The sequence below is a fragment of the Centrocercus urophasianus genome, unplaced genomic scaffold, assembly GCF_019232065.1.
Source record: "Centrocercus urophasianus isolate 14NV4802_14NV808 unplaced genomic scaffold, USGS_Curo_1.0 seq_11, whole genome shotgun sequence".
Classification (NCBI taxonomy): domain Eukaryota; kingdom Metazoa; phylum Chordata; class Aves; order Galliformes; family Phasianidae; genus Centrocercus; species Centrocercus urophasianus.
Window position 1 is genome coordinate 29,737,498 of NW_024884253.1, and position 12,327 is coordinate 29,749,824.

Below are 12,327 nucleotides of genomic sequence, written 5' to 3' on the forward strand. Positions count from 1 at the left end.
CTGAAACCTCTCCAGATTTCTAAAACCATTGAAAAATAATTGAAAGAGATCTTCTGGTGAGCTCTATAAATCCTCTCACACTCCACATATTTTCATATATCCAACTGGAACAGCAGATCCTGCAGAAATTCAGAGTTGGCTGGAAGTTTCTTTCCTCTAGCTCACCTCTGGTCCCCTTGTGGAGTTCTATCATCAGTACTGCAGAGGCAAAAAAGGCATTATATGTTTCTCCTTCATGAACATCCCTGTTTGTGAGGTGACTTAACTTGTCAAATAATGAGCCAGTGTTCTCTGGTGTTCCTTTTGCTGTTTAAAAAAAGCCTTGATTCTAATGTTAGTACATTTTCTTTTTTCCCCTGAGGTTGTGAAGAAGATCCCTGCTCAGCCAGGCCAGCCTTAATCTCCTCTTGCTTGATTTCTGATGCATTGAAATTCCCTTGCTCCTTTGCTCTTAAGATATGACTCTTAAAAGTGGCCAGCACTGATGGGTGCCAATTTCTTCAAAAACAGATTCCTGCAGCATCTTACAAAGTAGTTCCCTGAGTAGCCTGAAGTCTGCTTTTCCCATATTCAGTGCTGAAGTTTTGGTGGCTGTTTTCCTGTCACTAAAGATTTGAAACTCAGCTGCTTTGTGGTCACTGTGGCCAAAGATGGCTGCTAATTGCCACTTCCCTGCAAGACTCTCTCTGTTTACAAGTAACAAATCTAGGAGGGCACCTTTCCTAGTAAGCTCCCTTAGTAATCTCCTGAGCCTATTTATATCAGTTATATGATATTCCCAGTTAAAGCTGGGAAGTAGAAATCATCTGTAAGGACAAGGGCAGCTGTTCTGGAAATATCCCTTAATTCATTGTAAAGTCATTCATCGATGTTGTCATCCTGGTTGGGTGATCTATGGTAGGTTCCTGCAACAATATCTGTTTTATTTGCTTTCCCCCTAATCCTTAGTCAGAGGCACTCAACATGTAATTGCCAAGTGTAAGTGCCATACAATCCAACTCTGTTACATACAGTGACACCCCTTACTTCATCTGCAATTAAAGGGCTCTTCCCCATTACAGCCATTACCATATTCCTTCTGAGGAGGATGACAGCAGTTCTGTAGGGGAGCAATTTTTCTAAAAATAAAATTAGTTTAATGCAGTAGAGAAGAAGATGAGGGATTGATGCTGGAAGTAATACTGTTTAATGTCTTTATAGGTAGGTAACAGGGACAGTGGGATTGAGTGCATCCTCAGAAAATTTTCAGATGGCTCCAAGCTGAGTGGTGCAATTGACATGCTAGAGGGAAGGGATGCCATCCAGAGGGACCTGGACAGGCTTGAGAGTTGAGCCCATGCCAACCTCATGAAGTTCTACAAGGCCAAGTGTGAAGTCCTGCACTTGGATCAGAGCAATCCCAAACACAAATACAGGCTGGGCAGATAATGTTTTGAGAGCAGCATTCAGGAAAAAGATTTGAGGGTGTTGAGTCATGAAAGTCTTAAAATGAACCAACAAAATGCACTTGCAAGCCCAGGAGGCCAACCATATCCAGGTTACATCAAGAAACATGTGACCAATAGGTCGAAGGAGGTGATTCTGCCCCTCTACTCTGCTCTTGCAAGACCCCACTTGGAGAATTGTGTTCAGTTCTAAACCCCTCAACACAAGAAAGGCATTGAGCAGTTGGAGTGGGTCCAGAGGAGGGTCACAAAGGTGATCAGAGGGCTGGAGGACCTCCCCTCCAAGGTTAGTCTGAGAGAGTTAGAGCTCTTCAGCCTAGAGAAGAGAAGGCTCAGGGGGAACCCTGTAGCAGCCTTCCAGTACCTGAAGGGAGTCTGCAGGAAAGCTGAGGAGGCCCTTTTTATAAAGGCATGTAGCAACAGGATAGGGGGGAGATAGCTTTAAACTGGGAGAGGGTAGATGTAGATTAGATGTTAGGAAAAAATTCTTTATTGTGAGGGTGGTGAGACACTGGAACAGCAAGGTGGCAGATGCCCCTGTCCTGGAGGCATTCTAGCCCAGGCTGGTTGTGGCTTTGAGCAGCCTGGTTTAGAGGGAGGCGTCCCTGTCTATAGCACTGGGTTGGAACTAGATGATCTTAAATCTCTCTTCCAACTCAACCCATTCTGTGATTAGCGTGCACCACTTAAATACGGGGATGGCAGCATGGAGAGAGGTTGGGAATAGTATCGTTAGAACTTTCAGCTGAAATAGACCTTGTTCTTTGAATGGTTTTCTGTTCTGAAAAATCTCATTTGCCTCGCTTGCAACTGATGTAAACGATCTTATCTGAGAGTTTTTGTAGTCCCTTGCTAAATCTTTATGTTACTTTGTCCCTCAGACACGTGAAATTCTGTCAGTGAAAGACAGAAATGGGGAAGCAGTTCTACAAAGGATAGTGCTAAATGATCAACAGAACTCTGAAGCGATGGAATTGACAGAGCAAGATGTTGCTATTTGTCATGAACACTGCACAAAATCATATTTTTGCCTAAATCAAAACAAAACATGTCACTTTATTCCATGTTGTGATGGAAGGATCAGGTGCAGAAGAGAAGTACATCTTAATTACAGTTGCAAATTGTCCATTTTCTATTTTTAATTTTCTATGACCTTTTCATTTTTATGCTGTTAACCTTTACAGTTTTATGGTTTCCTTGTGTGTCAGATTATGTAGCATTTCATTTCTAACTTCTTCACAGATGCACAGGAGCATCATTCCTCCTCACCCTGGGGATGCAGATTTTATTTTAATAAACTGTATTGATGATTTCCTTGACAGAAAGATAGAAACAACATGGAAGGAGAATGCCCGCTACTCTGTTATATTCCAAGCCTGTTTTTATGTAGGAATAGTCTCTGGAAGTCTTCTATGTCAACTGTGGCTCATGTAATAGGGAATTGATGAGTCTGATGAGTTCAAGTCATTGTAGTTTGCAGTGCTATGGCAGTGCCTGTATATGAAATACCAAACTTGATCCTTTCAAATGTGGGCTTGAGGCATTATTCACTTCTGTAACGGCTGTACTAATGGAGAGTTTGGAAGATTGGCTGCGTGGTAGTTGATTTTATTTGTCCTGTGCTCCAGGAGTAAAATAATAGTTTGTTAGTCCATAATACTATTTTTTTCTCCATTCTTAGGTGGATTGTGGACATGGAAGGTGCTCCAGGAACGCTATACGAAGGGGAGAAATTTCAGCTTCTATTTAAGTTCAGTAGCCGATATCCTTTTGATTCGCCTCAGGTGTCTGCTTTCTTCCTTCCTACTTAATTCTACCTCTTAGCAATAGTTGTGTGACACATGCTGAATATTAATGCTCTTTGTATATCCTAATGTGAGGTTTAGTTGTTTCTAGACAAAAAAACCACATCTGCACAATATATTTAACATAAATTGAAACGAATCTTCAATGAAGTGTAGTGTCTACTGCAGTCCACTTGGTTTCATGGAAGATGAAAGAACAATGTACACTTGAGCTTTATTTGTATACTGTGAAAGAGCAACACAATAGTAGGAAGGTTCCTTTTGCTGCAGCACAGGCCTGAACGACAATTCTTTTGCCTCCTCTTCATCTTCTAGTTCATTTTTAAACCTCTTTCACCTACTGCCATTGTTAATATGGCTGTCAAAATAATGTGGTAGGGATTCTCATAAATACCTGGCATCTCTGGCAGGTCTGCAAATCTAGTGGTTATAATTGAAGTGTGAGCTACTGCTTTCATGATAACATTAAGTACTGGAGGGGCAGCATTACTGCTTGGGTGCAGAATGAGCTCTGTACATCCGCCTGTCCATTACCTGAGAGGACTGTTAGAAATCATGGTTTGTAGGAGGAAAGTAGATGTTCAGTTATCACTTTGGCTCTCCTGAGAATGAAAGAAGAAACTTGAGTGCTTTAGTTCTGGCCCTGTTTCAGCTCGAAGTTTGAAGAGTCATCTCTGCTTTTCTCGTGGTTGTTGAAGCTCCAGCAAGGAGCTGCACCAGTCACTTAAAATGTTAAAATACGTATCTTTAAGTATTAAGGTAAAAACTAAGAAATGCTGACTCTTTAGTCTCAGGTTTTAAGGAATAAATTGGCAAATTCCATTCCCATCTGCATTTCGTTAGGTTTGCAGTAAGCTACTCATAAGCGATCCACACGACCCACTTTGTTTTGATTCCAAGCAGGTACTGTTTGTACTCAGTATCCAACACGTAAAAAAATTATTGTAAAAAAGCAATCTAGATCAGTACACATAGACAAATGTAGCTATTTCTTTGTAAGCATAAAAGACAATTAAGAATTTAAGTGCTGCTTATTTAGTTGGAATGGCTAGAATTTCCATCGTGCTGCTGTACAGTAATTTCATTCTCTGTTTTAAACTCTTGATTTATAATTCTTTCTCCTGTAAATCTACATTCTTTGAATTGGCAATTCATGTTTCTGCTGTTTAATCACTTAATTGTTTTCTGCCTTAATTGAATGTTGTCTGTTATGGTGTGCATGCTTTTACTTACTAGTATGCCTAGTCCTTGTTTTCCTGTAAAACATTAGTTAGATATTAAATATGTTACTAAGTTACAAAGGTAAGCTTTTCAGTGTATAAAATATACCAGATAAAAATCATTCTGCATCCACTTTTTTCTGCTGTCGTAAAGAGAAATGCATGCCATTTGGCAAATAGGTTGAGCTTTCTCACCTCAGGTTCATTTGTGATTAAGGTGAAACTTCTTTCTGGTAGTCAGTAGTGCGATGGGGTGTGTGAACATGCACATGAACTTAGAAAATCTTAAGAAGATGTTGTGGTTTGAGTGGTATAGAGTTATTATGTTATTCTGTAAAAGATTGCAGTGCTTATGTTGGATAAGGAGCTCAGGAGGATAATGCTGCTGTGAGGATTTTGATTTTTTTACTCCCTTTTCATTGGTCCTGAGCTGACCTCATGTTTTTGTCAAACTTACTGTAAGAGCAGTAATTGTCAAAATTGATTTTCTAACCTTTATTATCCTTAAATGGAGGGGAGGTTCTCAGTGCTGTTCTCTGTTGTTTGCTTCTGTTAAATGAAAGTAATTCCCACTTAAATAACAATCTAAAATATTTCCTATGCGATAATGTATTATGGTTGTAAAGAGTCCTTTATGTTATAGCTAATAGGATTAGTGTGTTTAACTCTTCTTGAGTTGTCCAGAATTACATCCTATTGTGTCCATAGAAATACTAATTTGTGAATCTAACCTTCTGGATATGTGTCTGGCTTCCTTAGGATGTAAAAGACTGAGGTTTCAAGATTTAAAATCTTCAGTTAGAGATATTTGTTGCTTTTATATTCTTTTTGTTTTGTAGCTATTCATAGGAATAAACTGCATTTCGCCATTTATGCAACTTTCACTAGCTAACAAGGCTTCTGTCATTTCATTTTACATTTTGACTAACAGCTCAAAAAATGAATGAATATAATATGGTATGTTGCATTATTTATTGTAAATGAAAATGTCGGAACCCACTTTATTTTACAGAAACTGTGTAGTTTTATTTGAAAGTTGGATGTTAAACATGTGTGTTGTTCTTTTTTTTTAGGTCATGTTTACTGGTGACAATATTCCTGTTCATCCACATGTTTATAGCAATGGTCATATCTGTTTGTCCATTCTAACAGAAGACTGGTCTCCAGCTCTCTCAGTGCAATCTGTTTGTCTTAGCATTATTAGCATGCTTTCCAGCTGCAAAGAAAAGGTATGAAGTTTTTTTGTCATAGAGTCACTGGCTTGGGTTGGAAGGGCCCTTAAAGGTCTTGTAGTTCCAGTCACCTTGTGATGGGCAGGGTTGCCACCGCCTGCTGATTTCAGCACCGTTGGAGTAGAATAAGTGAAAATTATTAGTTTTCTATTTTGCAAAGTAAGATTTTTTTTGTTTCTGAAATTCTAAAATAGGCAAACTTGCTACATCTAAATTTCTGTTATTCGAAAGTATTAAGTTAGAACTGCAAACTAAATAGTACAGTAAGTACTTCGTAACTTTGTTTGATGGTAATCTGTTTGCATGGCTTTATTGGAGAAGAAGTGTAAATAGCAAGCTTCTGTTTGTACCAATTCATTACATTATATTAACACAAAGTTAAATTCTTGCAATTCTGTTAAAATTGTTTGTCTCTAAAGGCAACTCAAAACAACTGACGAAATGCGAAATGTCTTTTTTGCAGATGTCTAAGTTGTACTATTTTATTGACCTTGATCACTTTTATTTCAGAAAAGTAAATGATCCTAAGCTGCTTTTTGATCATAAATGAGTGATGCTCAGACTTTTCTTGGAAAAGAAGTTGCTCTTTTACTTTTGACCATTAGTTTTGGAGTGGAATTTCTGTGGAGGTTAATTTGGTCAGAGCTTGTACATATAGAATCATAAAATCACTCAGGTTGGAAAAGACCTTAAAGATCATAGAGTCCAACCATGAACTAACCGTACTACCCTAACAACCCTCTGCTAAATCATGTCCCTGAGCACCACATCCAAATGGTTTTTAAACACATCCAGGGATGGTGACTCAACCCATTCCAGTGCTTAACCACTCTTTCTGTAAAGTTGTTTTTCCTGATATCCAACCTAAACTTACCCTGGCACAACTTGAGGCCATTTCCCCTCATCCTGTCACCAGTGAGAAGAGACCAACCCCCTCTCGCTGTAAGCACATTTCAGGTATTGGAAGAGAGCAGTAAGGTCTCCCCTCAGCCTCCTTTTCCCCAGACTGAACAGCCCCAGTTCCTTCAGTCTCTCCTCACAGGCCATATTCTCCAAGCCCTTCACAAGCCTTGTTGCCCTTCTTTGGACCTGCTCCAGCACCTCAGTGTCCTTTTTGTACTGAGGTGCCCCAAACTGAACACAGTACTCGAGGTGAGGCCTCACCAGAGCTGAGTACAGGGGCAGATATGTGCTTTCCCAACATGCATATTTAACATATCCCAGTTGGTCCTACTCATGTGATTTTGGTAGGAAAATACCTCTCAAATTGCTTTGTTTTATCCTCTGCCTCTGACTTTGCCCAACAAAACCAAATGAATCAAAGTTCATTTTTCACCCATTCTAAGCTACGATTTATCAGTGTGAACTGGACCTAAGATATAACAATTAGATAAAAAAAAAATGGAAAGGAATTTCTCTTTTATTTATTTTTTTTTTTAATCAAAAACTCTTCCTTTCTCATGGGCTCTCCTCTTTACTTATTCTTCCTAATACCCACTTGTTCCTACCCCAGTCTTTCTCTAGGCTATTTGGAATTTATCATGGGATCTTAGCTTGGATTATCTGCAATAAAAGCCATTACCTACATTTTTCTTGCAAGATGACTTTCCCTGTTTGTTGCTTTACTTTCACTATATTCACATAACCTTTCATGAACTTCTGAAATAGTTCATGTATTTACTATATGGGGATTGTTTGATTATTTGTAGGTCTTTTCTTCTGTTGCAGAGGCGACCTCCAGATAACTCATTTTATGTAAGAACGTGTAACAAGAATCCAAAGAAAACAAAATGGTGGTATCATGGTAAGTATTTCACTAAGACCAGGAATTTTGAAGACAATTGAAATGTGGGAATGAAGGATAAATGCGTTGAAAGTCTTAAACTCATTAATTTCAAAAGTTTATGAAATGCTGTTTCTTGGATACTTGATGTGAATTTCTGCACATCTTGTTTTAATGGCTCCCAAGTGAAATTTAGATAGCACAGATAGTATGTTTTGAATTGTTGGGCTAAATTGGAATAATAGCTCTTGTAAATTGTCTCAATCCATGAGAGGTCTTAAGTTTGAGGTGTAGAAAATCCTTAATTAAAGTGAGTGTAGCTCTTTTTTCTCTTATTGCCAGTAATGCTTTTAAGGGCTTTTAAGGCTTTTACTGCAGTAGAAACACATTTACATGTTTCTAACAGTCACATATTTTCAGTTAATTCCACCATCTGCCAGAATTTTCTGTGTAGACAGTTGGATGACTTAAAGACTCTTAGGAACTTATAGTTAGAAGTGTAGTAATAAGAGTTTATGTGTACATGATAAATATTTATGTACTAGAATTGCTTTTTATAATTCTACAGTGTCTGTAGTGCTAGTGCTGTTTTCTTGTTGTTTTTTTCCTTGTCATCTGCTCTTTATCTGACTTTATGCTGTGTGGTTTCTTTCTTTTGCTTCAGCATTTGTCATCTTCTTCCCAGAGCTAGGTTTGGCTGTATGTGCTAGTTGTGTCTGGTCCCTAAAAGAAAGTAAGACAGGATGGGAGGGACAGAGGCTATGCTTTCCTTTTCTCTTGCTGGCTCTATGTTCTTGGCTTTCACTGGGAAAATACTGTCAAATAGTCATTGGGAAAGAGCAGAAAATGCTGTATGCTTAGATGATGCAGGGAAGAGCTGCTCTTACCTTTAAGTGAAGCATCCATCATAAGACATGCATTTTTCTGCTGTCTCCCTACACCAGGGAATGTTCTGTTTTGTATGTGAAGTGAGGTCAGGTAGTTTGAGATAGCAGGACTGGAGAGATGATGCTGCTTTCGTGCATAAATGCTCAAAAACCCAGAGATGCCTTAATAGTAAATGTTTGAGTTCCGTAGTATTTGTGGATGCCCATGGTTTTTTGACAAATGGAAGTGGAACAGAATGAAAGTGTGCTACTCGTGATAGTCTAAAACAAGTTGATTTCAATCACAGTAAGGCCAGTGCTGTATGTTGTAGGGTGTAAGTATTTAAGAAACTTAAGGCTGCTTATCATATGGTTGTAAATAATGCTGTTTATGAAATTGACTCCAATAATAATTGTACTCTTTCTCTGCAAGGATAATAGGCTGGATTTTTCATCTTCACTAGATTATTCAATACTCACTTTTTCTTTTTTTTGTTTTTCACTCTTGCAGTATCTTTGCTGCTTAATTATTTTGAGTTTGCTTTATCTTTATTGGCTATTTTGGAATTTTTTTTAATTTACTATTTTAATTTTGTTTTTACTTGCTAGTTAATTCTAAAGGGAAATGAAATTAAATTTCATTTATTGGCTTTATGTTGTAGTTAAAATAAGTCCTGCTTACTTTGCATTGGTACTACAGCCATCTCCTTTTGTTTGGGAGTTGTGTCTCTCAAGTAGAACAGATAATACTTTCATTTTTTATTCATGAAATTTGAGTTAAGTAAGCAAAAGATCAAATAAGTACAGAAAAAAAAAGTGGCTATTTGACTCTGAAAGTTACTATATAATTGTGACCCAGAAAGAAAATCAAGCTGCTTGTATTCCGTTGAACAAATCATGTAGTTACCTCAAAGCAGTTATTCAGTAGTTGTTTTCTGAAAGTCGGAGAACCTACTAAGTCAGAGTAACCTGGAAAAGCAACTGAAGAGATGAGAAAACAAGTCAGTTCATTTAAATAACTTATTGTTTTGCTTCATAATATTTTCATTTGTTTTTACTTCCTTTTTAGCTACTAATTACAATTACAACTAATTAAACTATTACTGTGCTTCTAATCCTTTTAAATACTTAAATTAAAAAAGTAAAATCTTCAAATATTAGATAAAAATTGTCATTTCCTCCCTGACTCAACAAAACAACTTATTCTGTAAACAGTTATAGATCCTTGTTTGTTACAAACTCAGCATCCTCAGAAGTCCTCTTTTAAAACCTGCTTTGTCTTACTAATGGTGTCTTTGACTACCATACTCAACACCTCCTTCAACTGTACATTGAATTTCACATCGACTTTCTCAGAGTTGGTTGTGCTGTGTCAAAGACAAAGGAGGATCTTCCAGATAAGGTTTTCTTAGCCATGTTAGGCTGAAATTGGTTTCATAAAGCTGTTGTCTATTCCTTTGTGTTGTTAAGAGGTAGAATTTTATGGGGAGAAAGAGTATGTGGCATTGGTGATTTTTTTTTCAGCCAGCAATTCCTTACTGTTTTTGGCTTTTGATTTTATTTTTTAAGAGGTGTTTTCCCTGATACTTCTAAACTTTTACTATGCTATTTAAACACCTCATCATCTCTCTTGCGTTCTTACCCTTTTTTTTCCTTACATGTACAGCTTTGTTCCTTACCCTCTTAATAAAACAAAGGCTCTTTTCTTTTTTTTCCCTGATATGTAGTAGTACTGAGCACATAGTGTTTTCCCAGTGAGAATGTAGAACTGTTTGCTGTGACTTCTATTTTTACTGTTCATGGATTTAGTAATGTGTGCTGTTTGTATGGCTACCTTTTCTGTGTATGCAAGATTACAAGTTAGTGCATTAATGACTGGACAGTAAGTTCGTTTTCTGTTTACAAGCTTAATATCTCCTGTTACCAGTTGCAAATATTCTACATGTTGATATGTGGAGTGAAAGGTTTAAATGGGTAAGTTTCCTCAGGCAAATATTTATATTTAAATATTAAAGTGTAGAGCAGACACACCTGGCGCAGTATTCTCTTTTTTAATAGGTCCAGTCACAGTCCTTAAAATTCAGCGAATATAAATATTTTCACATTTCAAGTCTTAGTGTTACAGGAGTGATGTATTGCCTTTGCATGGTTCGATCAGATGTAGTTTGTGTTGATTCTTGAGAAATATAAAAAAGTGTTAAGATTGGAGGCATCTGGATAAACCAGCTGTGCTGACACATACCGATATATATTCCTTATGGAAAGATTTCTCAGTTTCAGAAATGGATGTAGGCCTGCTTTTACTTCAAGGGGATCAAAATATTTAGTGTATTTGGTATTTCCTTTTCCTAGTGTTTGACTTTCTAAATATTGAATGTACTAATTATTGTCCTTTTGATTGACTGCTTGCCAATACTAATGCACTTAAGAATGTGTGGATAGTAGTTTGGCAATTTTGTATTTTATACTCTCATCTCTTTTTCTTGAGTCATTATTGAACAGAATTGTCAACTTATTCATTTGGTGTGTTTCCACTGCGCCTTAATTTCTGTGCCAGGAGTTGCTCATGCATACATCTCCTTGGTAATTCGGACTTAGTGTTTGTAGTAAATATATAAACATTCTCTTTTTTTATCTTATTTTAAAGATGACACATGTTGATGCCACCATTTTGTGATCCTCGTAGCAGAAGATAGTCCTACTGAGAAAACGAGCACTTTGATCATTCAGTCTTTGAACTTTAACCTTTGACTGGAAGTGACCTATAGGCAAAGAAGACTACTTCCTTTGACTGCATTTTTACTAGTGTGCATTCTGGGCGCATGTTGATCGCTGGTTCAGTCCATGCAACTGACATGCTTTTATTAGTCATACAGTATTAATGCAGGTGTCCAGAAATGTCAGAATAATTCCATTATTTTTATTTTAAGCTTTTGGAGAATTCCAGGTCTTCATATATTGTGCAATAACACTGAACTCCTTTGCGGTTTTGGTGCATCCATTGCCGGCAATGGACATTGTACCAGGGAAAGGTTTTTTGCTCCTGCCACAAAAAGATTGATGTGTAATAGAGCTGGGGAAAGTTTCAGATATTTGAATTATAAGCAAGGGATCTACCTGTACCTTAAAAGCCACCCCATTCTTTTGTATTTGGATTCTATGCACTGTGATCTCAAAACTAGCAGCATGAGGTAACATGCTTAGCTGAAGGACTGTAATAAGATCATTGCATATTTATTAAATTGTTTGTCTGCTGTCAAATTGTTTTGACATGGAAGGTTTTTCAAGTGACATTGGCAGGGAGGTACAATGTTATCCCTATGGTGAAATAAAACTACTTTTTGTATATAGTTATTCATATCTCTGAAGCAAAGGTATGAGTAATTTAGGGTATGAATGATTTAATCAAGAATTTATTTTGGAGATAAGAGAGGATGGCAGTGATATAACTGAACTTGCTGCAGTCCATAATTGGGCTTGTAATTTGTACTTTAGAGCTTTTTCCAAATAGATTGCACACTGTTATTTCCTGCTAGCCATCAGCATGAGCCCTACTGCCTACACCAATATTTCATTTATTTATGTGTTTGAAAGAAATCATATAACATTTTTGTTTGCATTCACTGTTTCTTTTGTTGTTGTATGTCATGTTTGAATGTTATGAAATATTTTGATTGAAAAGCTGAAAAGTCTGAAGTTATTTTCATGTAAATTATTTCTTTACCGTGTAAGCATCATCTTGTCTTTTAATCCTGTACTATAAAAAGAAAAAAAAATACATTTTTGACAGAGGCTTAATGTTTTGACAAAAAAGTGTGGACCTTCTTATTTAAGTTTAGACTAAAGTATATTTTCTTAACTTGCTTGTCCTTCACAACCATTTTGTTTGTTTTGTTTTTCCTCCAGGCTTTTACTTCACCCTTTCCCCTCTCCCCTTGGGGGGGGGGGGGGGGGGGGGGGGGGGGGGGGGGGGGGG

The 12,327-nt window shown here is 37.3% G+C and overlaps 1 protein-coding gene across 2 annotated transcripts in view; it reads left to right on the forward strand.

The window, feature by feature from the left end:
* Positions 1 to 11,990, forward strand: part of UBE2W (ubiquitin conjugating enzyme E2 W) — a 31,719-nt gene extending 19,729 nt beyond the window's left edge. The window contains exons 3-6 of one of the 2 annotated variants that reach the window (XR_006172131.1): positions 3,127 to 3,229; positions 5,544 to 5,699; positions 7,412 to 7,506; positions 10,999 to 11,990. Coding sequence is in view for 1 of the 2 variants with exons in the window: in XM_042839904.1 (XP_042695838.1) it covers positions 3,127 to 3,229; positions 5,544 to 5,699; positions 7,431 to 7,506; positions 10,999 to 11,012 (349 nt within the window). In the remaining variant the exon portion in view is untranslated. The remainder of the gene's footprint in view (positions 1 to 3,126; positions 3,230 to 5,543; positions 5,700 to 7,411; positions 7,507 to 10,998) is intronic. The other variant, XM_042839904.1, reaches the window with a different exon arrangement.
* Positions 11,991 to 12,327: the final 337 nt, after the last annotated feature.